This window comes from Microtus ochrogaster, chromosome 8 (genome assembly GCF_000317375.1).
Source record: "Microtus ochrogaster isolate Prairie Vole_2 chromosome 8, MicOch1.0, whole genome shotgun sequence".
NCBI lineage: Eukaryota > Metazoa > Chordata > Mammalia > Rodentia > Cricetidae > Microtus > Microtus ochrogaster.
Genome location: NC_022015.1, coordinates 16201868 through 16220333, shown reverse-complemented (window position 1 = coordinate 16220333; position 18466 = coordinate 16201868). Strand labels below are relative to the sequence as shown.

Below are 18466 nucleotides of genomic sequence, written 5' to 3'. Positions count from 1 at the left end.
GGGGGGGGGCGAAAAGCAGGCCTGCCTGCAGCTCCTACTACTTTCTCCTAAGCTTTCAGGAGGTTTAGCTGCCTACAGAGCCTCCGTTCTTACAGATTTGCTGCATTTCTTTTGGTATCAGTGCTATTAGTTGGGTGTTGCCTCAAGAAAAGAAAAAAAAAAGCTTTTGTTTATGCTGGTGATGTAGAGCCTGAGGCATAGATATACTGAGAGTTAAGTGGACACGGACACCATATCCATTTGCCAGATTGGAAGAAAGGCCTTTATAAGAAGTGCAGAATGTCACAGTTTATGCTACATTTGGGAACTTGATGTGTAGGAGCTAGCAAACAGCATATCTGTGACAATCGCCACATTCCATTGCCCACATTTATTCAACTGGAAGGATGGTTCTCAGAAGACAGAACAGCTGCAAATCAGGTTGTGGAAACCCCTTTGCCCCATGGATGTATTTTAAAAACTGAATTGAAGCCAGGCGATGGTGGCGCACAACTTTAATCCCAGCACTAGGGAGACAGAGGCAGGCAGATGTCTGTGAGTTTGAGGTCAGCCTGGTCTACAACACCTAGTCCCAGAACAGGCTCCAAAGCTATAGAGAAACCCTGTCCTGAAAACGAAAAATAAATAAATAAAAATAAAAGAAAAACCAACCAACCAACAAACAAAAAAACTGAATCGAGTCATCACATTTTATTTCTTAATGTTTGTCTCTAATATTTTATATCATTAAAATTTATAGTAAAATTTTTTAAAAAGTCTTGCATAATGGTACACAACTTTAATTCCAGCATGAATGTAGAAGGCAGAGGCAGGCCGATCTCTGTGAGTTCAAGGGCAGTCTGGTCTATATAGTCAGTTCTAGGCTAGCTAGGGATATATATATATCCGGCTGGGTCGAAGAAAGTGGTATTCAGATTACGGTCTGTAAGAAGTATTGTAATTCCTGTGGCTAGAACAGGGAGGGAAAGGAGTAGAAGTACACCAGTGATTAGGACTGATCAGACAAATAAGGGGGTTTGATATTGTGTTATAGCTGGTGGTTTTATATTGATGATTGTAGTAATGAAGTTAATTGCTCCAAGGATTGAGGACACACCTGCTAAGTGTAATGAATGGTTAGGTCAACTGATACCCCAGCATGTGCTAAATTGCCGGCTAATGGAGGGTAAACAGTTCAGCCTGTTCCTGCTCTGGCTTCTACTATTGATGATGCTAGTAAGAGGAGAAATGATGGGGGTAAAAGTCAGAAACTTACATTATTTATTCGGGGAAATGCTATGTCTGGTGCTCCGATTATAAGTGGGACAAGTCAGTTGCCGAAGCCACCAATTATCATTGGCATAACTATGAAGATTATTACGAACGCGTGGGCTGTGACAATTACGTTATAGATTTGGTCATCGCCTAATAGGGCGCCTGGTTGACCAAGCTCTGCTCGAATTAGGATGCTAAGGGCCGTCCCTACTATCCCTGCTCAGGCCCCAAATAATAGGTATAGGGTCCCGATGTCTTTATGATTGGTAAAGAATAGTCAGCGGAGCCGGGCGGTGGTGGCGCACGCCTTTAATCCCAGCACTCGGGAGGCAGAGGCAGGCGGATCTCTGTGAGTTCAAGACCAGCCTGGTCTACAGAGCTAGTTCCAGGACAGGCTCCAAAGCCACAGAGAAACCCTGTCTCGAAAAACCAAAAAAAAAAAAAAATAGTCAGCGGTTAATGAACATAGGTAAAATGGCTGAGCAAAGCATTAGACTGTAAATCTAAGCACAGAGGATAAAGCCTCTTTTTACCAAGCCTTAAGGTGATAATCACATGGAATTGCAAATTCGAAGTTGTAGAGAACTGACTCTACTAAGGCTTCTCCCGCCCCCTTTCTGATAGGCGGGAGAAGTAGATTGAAGCCAGATTAGGGTGTTTAGCTGTTAACTAAAAGTTTATAGGTTTAAGTCCTATCAATCTAGTAGAGGATTTAGCTTAATTAAAGCAATTGATTTGCACTCATTAGATGTAAGATGTAGTCTTGCAGTCTTTATCAGAAGTTAAACTTTGTGGGTTTGCTTAGGGCTTTGAAGGCTCTTGGATTAATTATCCTAAACTTCTGTTATAGAAGTAAGGGAGACAGGGGAAGTATCAGTATGCTAATGATTATTATTGGTGATAGCATGGTGTTGCTTTTTGTATGGTCTTGGAGAATGTATATTTTGGAGTTGTTATTGCTTGGGAAGGTGGTTAGTGAGGTTGAATAAATTAGTCGTGTGTAAAAGAATAGATTGATTAGGGCGGCTATTGCTATTAATGTGGCTAAAGATAAGTTATTGTTTTTTATGAGTTCAGTGATAATAGTTCATTTAGGTAAAAATCCTGTGAGTGTTGGCAGTCCTCCTGTTGATAATAAAATTAATGAGATTATAGGTAGAGCTATTGGTATTTTATTTCATATGAGTGACATGGAAGTGATTGATGTAAATGAGTGGGCGTGGAAGATAAGAAATATGGGGACAGTTATAATGATGTAGATTAGGAGATTTAGGGTTGTTAGTGATGGATTGTATGGTAAAATAGAGACTATTCAGCCTATGTGGGCGATGGATGAGGAGGCTAGGATTTTTCGTGTTTGTGTTTGGTTAAGTCCATTTCATGCTCCAATCAATACTGAAATAATGGCTGATAAAATTAGTAGATTAGGGTTAATTAGTTCATAGAATTGGAACAGGATGGATAGTGGGGAGATTTTTTGTCATGTAAGAAGAATAAGTCCTACATTAAGTTTGATACCATATATCAAAGTTTGATACTATATATATATATATAGTGAGAACTTGAACTTGGTCTCAAAACTAAGTACTTAAAACATTAAAATGAAAAAAGCTATGCTATCTCTTAGTCTGGGTTTTACTGCTCTGAAGAGACACCATAACTACAGCAACTTGTATAAAGGAAAACATTTCACTGGGGCTGGCTTATAGTTCAGAGGTTTAGTCCATTATCATCATGATGGGAAGCATGGTAGCATGCAGGCAGACATGGTGCTGGAGAAGGAGCTGAGAGTTCTACATCTGAATCTGCAGACAGCACAAAGAGAATGCCACTCTGGGTGTGGCTTGCGCATCTGAGACCTCAAGGCCCAACCCCTAGTGACACACTTCCTCCAACTAAACCACTTCGACTCCAGCAAGGCCACCTCCTAATGGTGCCACTTCCCTATGAGCCTCTGGGATCCATTTTCTTTCAAACCATCACAGGCTGCAAAAACAATGCCCACATTTACCAGTGATGATGTGCCTTTATGTTTATTCCATTCCTTATCTTATTAAATCACAGACTTGCTCCACTAAACTGAGCTTCCCACTATGGCCCCAGGGTTCCATATACAATGTGTTAAGAATATTTAAGAAAATAAGACACACCATTCCAAACCCAAGACCTTCCTGTCCTGAGATTGAAAGGAAAAGCCTTCTCTTGGGCAATTCACTTTCTTTCAGGCTGTCTAAACGCATTACTCCAATGACAGGCACACCACAGGTGGAGCATAGCTGAGTGCCCAGGGAATACTGGTTCCAAGTGCAGCAGGGAACTGTGACCTCAGCTGAGGACCATGCCAGAGCTTCCCCACAGCCATGTCTATTCATGCAGCTCCAGCATAGGGCTGGAGTTTTTTCCCCCTAAACTGTGGGGCCCTAATCGGCAGCATAATGACCGTATTAATCTCGTTACTGTTGCTGTGGCTTATCATAACTCCAGAGCCTGAAAAACACCACACATTTATTTACTTATGGTTCTGGAGATCAGAAAGAAGAAAGCTGGAACTTTAGTCTGTCAAGTTTTTGAGGGTGTATGGGGATGGGGGGCATCTTTCTGAGGACTCCTGGCCTTTTAAAAGACTTAATTTTTATTAGTTTTAGTGATGTAAGTATGTGTGCACCCATGTGTGGGTGTGCGCAAGTGAGTGCAGGTGCCCACTGAGAATGGAGACTTCAGATCCCCCTGGAGCTGGAGTAACAGTCAAGAGCCACCCAGTATGGGTGCTGGGAACTGGACTTGGTTCCTCTGTAAGAACAGTATGTGTTCTTAACCTGAGTCATCGCTCCAGCCCCTTGTCTCTCTTAGCTTATAGAAATTGCTTATATTCCTTATCTTTTGGCCCTTCCCACCATCCTCAAAACCCCTCCCTCCGCAATCTCCTTCAGTCAATGTCCACTGTCTGGCTGTGTCTTCTTGTCTGGCTCATGTGGATCCATGTGATTGCATCAGAGCCCCAGATGACACCTAACAACCTTGTTTTGAGACCCTTATCTTAATCTCATTGGCCAAATGCCCATTTGCCGCAGAAGGTGACACGTATACAGGTTCCAAGCAGCCAGGGTATGTAAGGAGGAGTTACACAACCTGCCATGGCAACTGGAATGAACGAGGCAAAGCAGCAGGCTAGCCCAGCCACAGCAGCAGCAACACCACAGAAGAGCTCCAGCATCTGTGGCAGGTCAAGGGTCAGGGTCCATGAGGTATCGCAATAAAGAGCACAGGGAGGAGTAAATTCCCAAATGGATTCTGACTCACAGGGAAAACCAAGGTCCAAGTAAGATGCAGGCTTCTGGTTTTAGCTGCCATGGATGTGAACCCTGGTCCACCCACAGAGCAAAGAAGGTGAACAGACGCCAGCCAAGTCTGACACACAGACAAATGGCAAGTGAGATTTATTTAAACAATGATAGTGACAGGAGCAGGATCTGGTGTGACCACCTTTGTAACTAAGGGTTCTGGATATGCAACCGGGCCCACAAGAGAGACGAGCTACCCATCCCTCAGGGGGCGCAGGGCACTCCCTCGGCTGGAGACTTGGACTTCCACCTCAGCATGAACCTTCACAGATTAATAGGTTATCTCCTTCAAACCTAAGGGGAGGAAACACAGATACAGTCAGATGCCTGTGGCGGAGTAAAGAAGCTAGGGGTTGGGGGTGAGCACGACACTGCTACATGTCCAAGAGCTGGATCTGGGCACCAGCACAGCTCACTGCTGGACCTCGAACCCTTCCTGTGTGAAACGAGATTTCAAAAGAAAGTGAGAGGTCAAGCTAGCTTTTGTTTATGGGTGGTTTAAAGTGGATTAAGAAAGCATCTCATAACAATTTATGGGCTCTCAGCAGTAAATGTCCAAAATCTACCTGCTAACTGCTGACCTTTGAACAAACACAGAGCTGGTTCTTCACTGTGTGCTGATACACTGAAGATGCTTCTGACATTAAAATGTTTATTATCCCAACCTGGGCGTGCTGGTGTATATCTGTAAACACAGCACTCAGGAGGCTGGAGCAGGAGGCCAGCCTGGGTTTCAGACCCCTTCCCAAAGCACACCAAAAAAGGCAGTGGGGGGACAAAAACAGAAGCAGTTCAACTTACTGTCTAATGACAGGTAACTTAAACCTGCTAGAAACCTGCAGTTCCCAAATCTTGGCAAGCTTAAATACATTCAGACACAGTCTTGTGATAGGATTTAATATACTCATTGCAATTATGTTCTTTGAGAAGCTTGGTGGCAAGGGATAAAATGCTTATGTCACATGATGAAATTGGAAAAGCTCAGAAGTCCAGTTATAGGAACATGTAAAGTCAGCTCGACTGAAGATAAGATCAGAGTTCAGCAAAAGGGCAGAGGGTGTAGACCAGGGCAGTGCCACACTCTCTTCATGGCTTTTCTGCTTTCACATGTATGAGGTTCCAGGGGCACACCTGTAATTCTGGTAGGTCAAAGTAGGAGGAATGCCAAGGTTAAGGCCAGGATGCTTTACAAGTCTCAAAGAATCAAACAAAAAAGGTAAATAAATAAACTATATATGAGTGTGTGTAAATATACTTTTTAAATAAATAAAGTTTCCAGAACACAGCGGAGGAAGCATCACTAAGAGGCTGCCTGAGACCAGAGCTTCTGTGCTCTACCTTTTTCAAGTTCCCCAAGTTCCAACTACAATTTCCTTTATTATTAGAGGAGAGTCTAATATAAAACACAACAATAAAGGAATTTCTACCCAAAACCATGTTGGAAGGACTCTGTAGGCTGAACTGTGGAGCCCAAGCAGGCTGGACTACCAGCTGCCATCTGATCACATTGTGAGAAGCTGGAAGGCGCTGGGTGTTGCGGCCACCGTCGTCCCGCAAGGATGACGCAACCACCGGAGCTCTTCTCACTGCAGTTTATTCCAGGACTTGATTCACTTCCTCACTTTTCCTTTCTCTCTCCTTCCTCTCTCTCTCTCCTTCTCTTTCTTCCTCTCTCCTCTCTCTTTGACCTCTCTCCTTTTTTCCTCTCTCTCTCTCTCTCTCTCTCTCTCTCTCTCTCTCTCTCTCTCTCTCTCTCTCTCTCTCTCCTCTCTCCTTTTTTCCTCTCTCCCCAGCAAACCTCTCCCAGCCCTTAAGTAGGCATCATGGGCTGCCTGTCAATCCCGGATTGCCAGGTGGGCACTGCCCATAGGCCCACGCATATGCAAGCAGCTGATAATCATTGCGTGATCATAGCATCGGTCAGACTTTAGCCATAAGAGTTGATTATATATCTCCATCAGTTGTGGTTCCACGCAGCTCGCTACAACTGGGGACCTGGAATCTGATGTGGTCTTGCAGGGCTGTTCTGCTCAGGAATAACCAGGCCCTGGGAAGCAAGAGCAACTGGGGCAGGAGTCAGCGGAGGCTGGATCCAAACCTGAGAGCCAGGTGCTCAGGTCCCTCCTTGAGCCTCGAGGTATTGCATGCCTCTGTCAGGAAACTACGCCTCAACCTTAGAGAGAGGAGGGAGAAACTTGCCCTGGAAACTGGGTGAGTCTTTTAGAAACCAAACGATCCATGTGTTAGTATCCCCCAAACATGGCTGTGCGCTGGTGAAAGGGCAAACGCTGGTTATTTTTATTAAGACTATTACTTTAAACTCTCAAGGCTTTCAACCTCCCAAATGCGGAAATCCTACGGCAGGCCTGAAGAGGGCTGGCTATCTGGTTGAGGATTTGTGGTTTAGAGAGTTCGCCTAATTCCGTGCTATAAAAACCTGGAAGAACAAATGATGACTTCTCTGGACTCTCTGTGGGTATGCATCCATGTTTCTCTAGTTCTCTGAACCTCAACTGCCTGGTGCACCTTTCATTCTTGGGAGAAGGCTGTCCTGCCTCTGGCCCAGGTGACAGACAGAGGCACTCTCTTACCGAGTTCCTGGCCTCCACGGGTGGCCCAGCAGAGGCAGTAATGCCGCATAAGCTGCTCCAGAAGCTCCAGTTCATCCAGGAACTCGAGGGATTCTATTCTGTGCAGAAGTCACAACAGGAGATGGAGATCGCAGTTAGGAAGAGCTAGTCCGCAGTAATGACATGTTCATGATACCACATGGAAAGAACTTCGATACACAATAGTATGCATGCTGCGGCTAAGAAAAATGGGGAATGGGGAAGGTCTGGAGAAATGGCTCAGCTAAGTTAAGGGCACTTGCTGCTCTTCCAGAGGATCCAGGTTCAATTTTCAGCACCCACTCACATGGAGGCTTACAACTGTATTTAACTGCAGTTCCAGGGGATCTGGCTCCCTCTTTTGGCCTCTGGGGATACCAGGCACACACTGCATGCACGCACACACACACACAAACACACACACACACGCAGGCAAAACACTCATATGTAAATAGATCCATATGTATCACCATACACAAAACTCAAGTCCAAATGGATCAAAGACCAAAATAAAACCAATCACACTAAATCTCATAAAAGAGAAAGTGGGAAGTACACTTGAACACATTGGCATAGGAGACCACTTCCTAAGTATAACCCCAGTAGCACATACACAGAGAGCAACAATCAATCAATTAATTAATTAATTAATTGGACCTCCTGAGACTGAGACACTTCTGTAAAGCAAAGGACATGGTCAACAAGACAAAATGGCAGCCTACAGGATGGGAAAAGATATTCACCGACCCCATATTAGACAAAGGACTAATCTCTAAAAAAATGTACAAAGAACTCAAGAAACTGGACAACAAAAGAACAAATAATCCAATTTAAAAAAAGGGGTACAGACCTAAATAGAGAAGTCTCAAAATACGAATCTCAAATGGCCAAAGGACACTTAAGGAAATGTTCAATATCCTTAGCTATCAGAGAATGCAAATAAAACAACTCTGAGATCCCATCTTACACCTGTAAGAATGGCCAAGATAAAAAACACTGATGACAACTTATGCTGGAGAGGATGTGGGGTAAAGGGAACACTCCTCCATTGCTGGTGGGAATGTCAGCTAGTACTGCTGCTTTGGAAATCAGTGCGGCGATTACTCAGACAATTAGGAAATAATCTACCTCAAGACCGAGCAATACCACTTTTGAGTATATACTCAAAGGACGCTCAATCATACCACAAGGACATGTGCTCAACTTTGTTCGTAGAAGCATTGTTTGTCATAGTCAGAACCTGGAAACAACCTAAATGCCCCTCGACCAAAGAATGAATAAAGAAAATGTGGTAATTTACACAATTGAATACTTGAAATTTTGACATCTGAAATTTTCAGGCAAATGGATGGATCTAGAAAAAAACATATTGAATGAGATAACCCAGACCCAGAAAGACAAATGTCATATGTACTCACTCATAAGTGGCTTTTAGACATAAAGCAAAGAAAAACCAGCCTACAGTCCACAACCCCAAAGAACCTAGACAACAAAGAGAACCCAAGAGAGACATACATGGATATTATAGGAAGGAGAGAAAAGACAAGATCTTCTGAGTAAATTGGGAGTATGGGGGTCATGGGAGAGAGTACAAGGGGGAGGGAAGGAAGGGAGAGGAGCAGAGAAAATGTATAGCTCAATAAAAACAATAGAAAAAAAAGAAGTATGATGGGAAAACTGAGAAGGGCTCAAAAGAAAAAAAAAGATAAATTTAAAGTAAGATTTATTATCTTTAAAGACATTTACGAATATGTCTTTAAATATTTAAATAAAGACTCATCCTCAATTGTTCCATGGCAAACAATACAAATAAAATCGATTACAAGAAATTAAAAGTTGTTAAGCCATAAGAATTGTTTGTAAAAAAAAATGTTCACACACATGAAATTAAAATAAATTTTCAAAAAGAAGAAGGAATTCAGGAAGTTTAGCTCAGGGGAACAGTACACACTTGGAATGTGCAGTCTTGAAGAAAGGAGAAGGAAGGTAAGGAAGGAATGGGAAGAAAGGGAGGGCCGGAGAACAAGGAAGGGTGAGTGGAGAAAGGAAAAGGAGGAAGAGGAAGAAGTGTTACCTCAAAGGTCAAGACAAATGAACTAGAAAGGTCTCTGGAATGCTAATGGCAAAGGACTACTTTCTTTGCCCTGCAACTCTTTATAGAGTTCTAGAACTTCAGCATGAAAAACTTTCGTAATAATTTAAAAGAAGAAGAAAAAGAACAGTCCAATAGAAAAGAAAAACAAGAGGTCTTCAAATTCATTTACGAGAAAACAAATATAAATGAAAACACAAGATAGTTGTCTTAAGACCTCTATTGCTGTGATGAAAGACCATGGCCAAAAGCAACTTGGGGAGGAGAGGGTTTATTCAGCTCATACTTTCTCATTGCTGTTCAGCACCAAAGAAGTTAGAACAGGAGGTCAAACAGAGCAGGAACCTGGAGGCAGGAGCTGATGCAGAGGCCATGGAAGGGTGCTGCTTACTGGCTTGCTCAACCTGCTTATAGAATCCAGGACTCAGAGATGGTACTCACCCACAATGGACTAGGCCCTACCTCATAAACCTCAATTAACAAAATGCCCTACAGGCCAGCCTATAGCCTGATCTTATGGAGGTATTTCTCTATCCTTCCCTCCTCTTAGATGACTTTCGCTTATGTTAGTTGACATAAAACTAGCCAGAACAGTAGTTTTTCAACACTCAGACAGACAAAGATTGAAGGCTGAACACAGAAGAAAAGGCACTTTCTCAATTGCTAGCAATATGACAAAAGCGGACTGCCTCCCTTGAAGGCATTTTAGCCTCTTTCAACACAAAGAAAGAACATCCTCTAATCCTGTGACCAATCTGCCTCTTTAAGAGCTTACCCTGTATGCAAAGATAAATGGTCAAGAGCATTTCTACAGCAGCAGTTCCAATCTGGTAACAAGCAAAAACTGAACTATAGGAGACCATCTGCATGAACTAAAACATGCTCATACCTCAGGTCTCTACAGCCACACTATGAACCAGGACAGATCTACATGGGTTAATATGGGATAATTCCAAGACATACCCTGGAGCATTTCAGACACGGTGTTTAGCAAGGAATGTGTGCTTAGTATAACACCACCAGTGCGAACCAGGGCAGATCTACATGGGTTAATATGGGATAATTCCAAGACATACCCTGGAGCATTTCAGACAGGGTGTTTAGCAAAGAATGTGTGCTTAGTATAACACCACCAGTGCAAAGAAAGCAGCGTGCACCTGTTTTGGGTGAATGACTCCAAAACTCTGAGGAAAAATAAATATTTTCACTTAACCTTAAGTGTTTGTTATAGTAGCAGAAAATTAGCACAGAAAGTAAGACAGGTTTCTCTGCTGCCACAGACCTGCTTACTGCATGGCTTTTGGAGTGTGGTGTGCCAAAGAAGTGTAGAGAAGCAGGCCAGAGTGAGGCCAAAATGCTGGTAAGAACCCAGAAAACATGGTAATGCTGGAGAAGTTTAGGGTGGAAATGAAAATGGACTAGGAACTGGATATGATGCTACCCCTGTCACTCTGTGGCAAGCAACCTGATTGCATCTTGCCCATGCCAGGGACTTTGTGCGGCAGAGATGCAAAATAATGGACAACAAATTTATCTGATGGCGGAGGCGTCACAGGAGCAAGGCAATGGTGTGCAGCAGCAGGCCTGTGCAGTGAGACGCAGAAGCCAACGTGACGGAGGAGATATTCACAAAGAATGCAGTACAGGAGCCGGAAAAATGCTCATTAGGAAAGACTGCTTCCTGCTCTTCCACAGGACCTGAGTCCAGTTCTCAGTGAAAGACCCCCAGTATGGGGAGACTCTCACTCAAGTCTCGAAATAACATGACTCCCCAGGAACTCAAGAGAGACCATCCTTGCTGCAATCACACAAGGTTTATTGATAGGTACCAGCGCTGGGACCGAGACTCAAATCACACACAGGGGAGCTACCTCAAGTAGCTGGGAGAAGGGGTATTTAAGGGAAGAAACCACAACCCAATAATCCAAAGAGGGTAGGGAGGGCATCAATGGAAAATTCCGAAAATACCAGTGATCACTGAAAATTCTGAAAATACCCTTGATAATCAAAAGGGGGTAACTCCCTGTTTCTCAAGATTATTCTCAAGATTATAATCTAACTTATCTTCAGCTAGTTCCTGAAACAGAGTCACTGAACCGGCTAATCTAGATTTCTGATTCTTCTCTCCCTGCTTAGATTTTGGCTCTATTTTTTCTGCTTGGATGGTCTGGATTTATCCAGGTCTTTCATCAGCACTCACTACAGAGGACACCAGAATCCAGTTCCCAGCACCCAAGCTGGGCAGCTTACAACTACCTGCAAATACAGCTCCAGGGGATCCTATGCACTCTTCTGGCCTCCACAAGCACCCATGCAAATAGAGCATACATAAACACAGATAGATGTACATGAATTAAAATATAATTTTAAAAAATGGTGTGGTTAGTTTTTATTGCCAACTAGACACAATCAAGGGTCACCCGAGAAGAGAGAACCTTGAAGAACTGTGTAGACCAGACTGTCCTATGGGTATGTCTGACGGAAGTAGGAGGACCCAGGCCCATGAGCAGTACAGTCCCTAAGCAGGTGGTCCTGGGTTGTAAAGAAAGGTGGCTGAGCATGGACCTGGGATAGAATGAGCCAGGAAGCAGCATTCCTCTATGGTTTCTGCTTCAGTTCATGTCTGGAGTTCCTGCCTTGACTTCCTTCAAGGATGGATTACAACCTGAAAGTATAAGCCAAACAAACCTTCTCTTCCCCAAGTTGTTTTGGTTTGAGTGTTTTATCATAGCTACAGAAAGTATCTCATAGCAAAAAAACAGAACAGGCAGGCTAGACAGAAAAAGAGCCAGTATAGCTGAGCCCAAGGTACGGTTCTTAGCACCTGACTAAAGAAACTAAAAGTGCTGCATAGGGATCACAGGAAGGACACATCAAAGAGAGTCTCGGTCTGCAGGCCCATCCCAGACGCCATAGTCCAAAGACGTACAGACACAAATGCAAACTTGCCCTGCTTGCATCAGCTGCCTCTCTGAGTTCCTGGCCATGAGAGGCCCCAAAGGAATGGCCCTGCTAGCCATGATGAATCGCCACATGGTGAAGCAAAATGCATCTCTTCTAGGTTGATTTCAGATGTGACATAGTAACGAACACTGACTAGCAAAACATCTAGGCACATTACTGAATAAAGCCCCATAAAGGACAAAGAAAAGCCTTAATGACAAATGGAGATTAACTGAACACAACTGACAGGACTCAGTACAAACTGTGAAGCTATTCACTAGCCATGAGCTCCTAACACCAGGCAGATTTGGGACCAATTTTGATCCAATATCCCTGGTGCAGACAAGAAAGTGTACACAAAGCCCATGTGACATTAAGAGTCAGGAGGCCTGTTCAGGGAGCAAAGGCCATCTCCTGTCACACCTGGTCTCTGTTAGGGTTACATGCTGCTGTCTACAAAAGACCACGGCTGCATGAGACAAAGGACCGTCCAGAAGGGAGTTATTCTCCCTGTGGCTGATGCTCATTACAGACTCCCCTCTGGCTGCTTAGAATAAATCTGCCAGAGCAACAGCATTACATGTCAGACCAGAGATGTTCAAAACATCACCTCGACACCTATGAAGTGGAAGCTAGCCTATAAAAAAAAAAAAAAAAGAAACTTCCACAAGAACCCATAAATCATCAACCTGTGAGAGGGCACTCTCAAAGCATTCACTGCCTAGATAACTGATACTTGGACACAAGAAAAACAAACAACACAAAAGAAATGATATTTTTCTAAATGTCAGTAAGATCTAAGGACGAGCAAGTCCAAAAGTTCCTCACATGATCTTGTAGCAGACCCCAAATTGTACCTCAAGGTCTCCAAAGGAGAGGGGAAGGACGATGAGGAAGCACAGAACAAGTAAGAAATGAACCAAACAGGCAGCAACACAGGTCTATGCAGGCACAGTGATGTTCCCTAGCACTGATGCATTGGAGATGCTAAAACAAGCAAGCTACAAGACCACACGAGTAAACGTCCAAACTGTCCCTCTTTAAATTTCTTTACAATTACCACAATATTAGTTATTGTTATCTACACTGCTATGCAAGCATGTAAACAAAATATGAAGGGTTCAAGACTTTGATATTACAAATATAAATATAATCCATTAAGCTTTAAAAAGGGAATATGACTTCTGTGACCACCATGTATAGTATGAACCCCCTGATTTAGAACCCAGAGTCTATGTATCAATAAATATTTATCTGTGTAAAGGACTATTGGAGAACAGGTCCAACTTGTTAATAAGAGCTAACTGTACCATGTAAATATATAAGACTTCATGCCTTCAGCATGAAACAGTTTTAGAACAATGACTATATCTTTCTTTTATAACAAAGACAGAGTCCATTTAAAGATGTCATTCGAGGTCTTATCCCTTAGAAGTCATGGGTAACATCATCTTCTCTCTAAGACAGGGATTATACAAAGAGGTGGCTCTGGGGATTTTCCAGGAGTAACTACTTATTTCAGTTCAAATCATCTGCTTTGGCAAAGGCGCTATCTCAGCCAGTGGCTAATGAGTTACTCTCTCAAGCTTTACCCAATGTTTACCTTATTTCAAAATAAGCCTGGCTAAGGTTAGCCTTCTGTTCAGAACACAGACGGTCAGCCTCTCACTGGCAACCATCTGAAGCCTGGGCTTAGCACTCACATACCTGTTCACCTCTGCCCGTGGAAGCCCACTGTACAGCTCCATCATGTCCACTGCGGACGCTGTCTCCCACCCGTTCAATAGCAGCCGTTCCTTCTGAAAGGGGGTGGAGAGACAAGGATGATTCCCAGCATGTACACCTGAGACCGTGAAGCACACAGGATTTCTCTGAGAGTAGTTCCGTTCCAAAAGCCCATGTCTAGTCACTTTTCTATTCTATACGCACATGCAGAGTTTTCCTGGGGAAACCCATTAGAGTACAGAGACACAATGAAAAAATTTCTCCTACAAACAACAGTTATTTGTTTGGTTCGATGGCTGGCTGGCTTCAGAGTTTTGCCAGGTTTTGGAGCTTGCTAGCCCAGGCTGGTCTCAAACATATGATCTTTCTGCCTCAGTCTACCAAGCGATAGGATTGCAGGTGTGAGCAACATGCCACTTAGTAGTCATATGACACAGTTTATTTAAATGGTGGCAGGTATGGGAGGTTATCTCCAGCAAACAAATGCCTTTTTCCTTTTTAAAGGGCTTACCAAAGATTAAGAGCAACACAAAGCTGTATTAATCACCTATAAAATATAGACCATGGATAGATGCCAAGTCAAACACACTATAAAACATGCCTTCAATCTACCAGACAAACTGAAGCCGGTCTGGGAAGTAGAAGCATAGAGGAGCTACTGTTGAGTTGTAGGGAGTGAATCGTGGTAACACTACCCTGGAAGAAAGCTCAACAGTAGGAGGGCCCTTAACAAGCACTTAGCGTGGAAACATGTATTGTCTAGCAAATGTCGAAAAATATTTTGATGACACCAACAAATAATTATCGTGGCGGGCGGTGAGAAAACACTAACAAAATACTGACAATTACTGAAGCTGACTGAAAGGATATGGGTGTTTGCTAATCTAGTCTTTTATGCTTGTCTGAAATTCTGCATAATACAAAGTGAATTATACAAAAAATATGCCTAATGAAAACAAACTGTAGGGAAATGTCAATTTGTGTTTTCTCTATTAAGGGGACAGACAGGACTTGAGTTCTCCTACCACTAGGAGCACCCTCTGCCTGTGTCACAGGCTAACAGGGCTTCTCATGGTGTAGCTGCACGGAAAGTAAGTGCTCAGAATCTGCTCTGACCTGGGACTCTAGTGACTTGCAGGTTTCCACTCCCGCCAGGTCGCACTGTCGCCTTCGGAGGTTTTCAATCATGATCTGCCCAAACCGGTCATCCATGTTCACCTGAGAAGGGAAAACGCTGGTTAGCCACAACCTTAAAGGTCTGTGTCCTAAATAAGCAAAACATAATATCCAGTCAAGGCTGACATTTGGAAAGACACACGGGAGCAGCTCAGGAGGGGTGTGTGACAGAAAACTGAGCTGATGTATCCCCCATAAAGGGCAGCACACACCCACTTACATCCTACCTAGTACAGCAATTCTATTGTTGGCAGAGAGACTCACACACATGTGCAAAGATGCAATGTTAAGTGTAACTGGAATGTGGGGAGAATTATCTGTTAACTTCAATTGATTCTATTACCTTCATAAAATGAAATACCATATAGCTGTGAAAGCAGACAAGAAAAATATAGAGATAGACACAGAATGATTTTAAGATAAACTCTTAAGAGCAAATTATAGCCGAGCAGTGGTGTACACCTTTAATTCCAGCACTTAAGAGGCAGAAGCAAGTGGAGTTTGAGAACAGCCTGGTATACAGAGCTAATTCCAGGACAGCCAGGGCTACACAAAGAAATCCTGTCCTAAACCACCTCCCCCAAAAAGAAGAAGTAGTAGCAAAGTATAGGAGTGGTGAGAGGGGCTCAACAGGTAGTCACTTGTTGCAAAGCCTGACTACCTAAATTCAATCCCCAGGACTACATGGTAGAAGAGAACCAACTCCTACAGGTTATCCTCTGACTTACACACATACACACAACTACAGGTTATCCTCTGACTTACAACTCCTACAGGTTATCCTCTGACTTACACACATACACACACTCCCCATGGCACATGTGTGGCCATATACATGCAGAATCATATACAATAAATAAATATTTAAAAAATTAAGAAGAAGCAAGGAATAGAGAAATGTGAACAGAATGTTACCGTGTGCTTTCAAGAGACAAGCTAACCTGTCTTTACTGCATTTAACAAACACAGAGCAGGCAGCACTATTTCCCAAGCAGAAGACTGAGGTCTAGGGTCAGAGAGAGATCTGCTTGTCTCGATATAACCTTTCTGATTGTTTGGTTTTATTTTGTTTCTGAGATAGTCTTTTGTCTGTGAGAGCCTTAAACTGGTGCTCCTCCTGCCCCTCCTGCCTTAGCCTCCCGAGTGCCAGAAAACATGTGTACTGTCACAGCACACATACCAGTACCCTGTCACACACAAAGCCAGACAACAGCAATGCTATCCTCTCTCCTGTGCCTCAGGGCAGGTGTCTGAGAGCACATTCTTCTTCATTTTATTGTCTGGGTTTGAATCCTGGCTTGACAGTAGCTGTGACCCTGGAGAAGCTGGGCAACTTAAGTCTATCTGGCAATACTAAGACCAACCTTAGGGATTTATATGACAGTGAAGTAAACAAAGACGTGGAGAACTTATACAGCAGTGCTGAGCACAGAATATGTGGGAAGGGAAGTGGGTGCTGCCCACCCAACCACCAACATGGCTTTGTCACTGTAAACCATTTACTGGGAAAAGCACATAAGCAACTAATCTACACTGTGAGGCTGCTGATGGTTGAGGACTGTTGATTTAAGTTTCATTTCTATTGACAAAGTGAAGATGGTGGGAGCTGAACCAGGTGAGGAACAGCTGGAGGCAGGGCACTGGAATCTGGCGCAGTCCGTGTGCTCCCGAGTAAAAGGCCTTGAGTTAGAATCAGCCCACCACCTTCCAGAGAGTGCTAGATAAATGCTTCTGGACAGAGAGTGCAGAGGCCAGTGAGCAAAGCAGCACACACACAACATGTGGTGGCTGTAATGGTAAAAGTAAAACGCTGCAGATCCCCGTGTGGCTGCGGCGGGCAGCAGGTCCGCCACAAGTCCCCGAAGTGGCTGTAGGCAGCAGGCCATGGAGACCATGCTGCCGGTCCCCCTAAGTGGCTTCAGGTAGTGGGCAGTGGGCCCCGAGAGCAGCCAGTCCCAGGCAGGGATGGTGCAGTTCCCCAAGTGGCTGCAGTGGGGGCCACGAGGGGCAGCGAGTCCCAGATAGGGAGCTGCAGTCTCAGCAGATGAGAGACAGAGACCAATAGGCACGCTATGCAGAGTGAAATTGGATATTTATTCAGTGGGTTATGGAAGGAAAGGGGAGAAGGGGGAAGAGCAGAGAGAGAGGGAGAGATGAAGAGGAAGAAAGAGAGAGAGAAACAGGGGGGGTAAGAGGAGAAGTGGGGAGAAGGGAGAGACAGAAGCTGCTTCTTCAAGAGAGAGATGGAAAGGGAGGGACTCAGGCTGGAAGCTGAAGATCAGCTTGCCTGGGGGGTGGGGGCGTGGCTTGTCTGAGCAAGGGGCTGAGCAGACCATTACAGCAGCCATTCTCCATGGGTATGCAGGCCATACCAAGGATGCTTCCAGAGAAAAGCTGAGGGCTGGCTTCCATGGCCAGTGGTCCTGGAGGGAAGGCAGGCTGAGGAACATTTGCAGTTGTAAAGTGGAAAGGAGGACAGTCAGCCAACCAAGAACCTGAACCCAGGCTGGAGTGGAGAAGGACGTACTGAACCCCAATCTAGCCTGGACCTCTCCACTACTTGGCCAAGTCTTCTCGCTGCTCTTGCATGCAATGAATTAAAAAGGAAATTATAAAGTGAGATCCCACTGAAAAGAATTTTTTAAAAAGCTAGTTATGATGGTGAACATCTGGAATCCCAACACTTGGGAGGCAGAAGCAGGATCATCACCCAAGTATGAGGTCTACATAGCAAGTTCCAAGCTAGCCAGGGTACACAGTAAGACTGTCTCAAAAAAACCTAAGTAAGTAAATAATAAAAACAGCTAGCACGCATTCTGCTTGTTACTTGCCCCAAAAGGCCAAAGGTCAGAGTTTGTGACTTGTTTCTAGGTTCTTCAAGGTTATTATGCTTCTGCCTTACACAAAGCTCCCACCTAGTTGTGAATCAGAGTTCTGCTCTCTCAAAGCAATTGTCAACAGGTGTGGCTAATTGCAAGGCCCTGCACTCCTGGAATAGGGAAGTGGTTTGTTCCTACCTAAAACAAAAGTCTAAGAATCCAACTAAGTTCCAGTGCCCTTCATGGAAATAACTTGGGATTCCACCCAAGGAGTGGTTTGCCTACAAAGTGTTTGGTCTAGGGTGTGAGCATGACTTGGTAACTTGCTTTGTTCTAGTAACAAAATGCTTAACTATGAACTTAGCCTGTGACTTTCAATTGGTATGTTAATGCAGTCTCTTGTCTTACTCCTACCGTTTTAAGCAGTTGGAAATTAAACACAAATTTCAGTACTCACTAAAAAATTCCCTCCCAATGCTATATGTTTCTGCATTTTATTACTTTCAT

The 18466-nt window shown here is 43.9% G+C and overlaps 1 protein-coding gene across 2 annotated transcripts in view; it reads right to left on the bottom strand.

The window, feature by feature from the left end:
* Positions 1-4674: 4674 nt before the first annotated feature.
* The window catches only part of Lcmt1 (leucine carboxyl methyltransferase 1), a 73013-nt gene continuing 59221 nt past the window's right edge, over positions 4675-18466 (bottom strand). The window contains exons 8-11 of one of the 2 annotated variants that reach the window (XM_005351182.2): positions 15081-15182; positions 13947-14038; positions 7187-7284; positions 4675-4889 (exon numbers count right to left, since the gene is read on the bottom strand). In XM_005351182.2, the coding sequence (XP_005351239.1) occupies positions 4867-4889; positions 7187-7284; positions 13947-14038; positions 15081-15182 (315 nt within the window). In that variant the 3' untranslated portion in view covers positions 4675-4866. The remainder of the gene's footprint in view (positions 4890-7186; positions 7285-13946; positions 14039-15080; positions 15183-18466) is intronic. The other variant, XM_026781664.1, reaches the window with a different exon arrangement.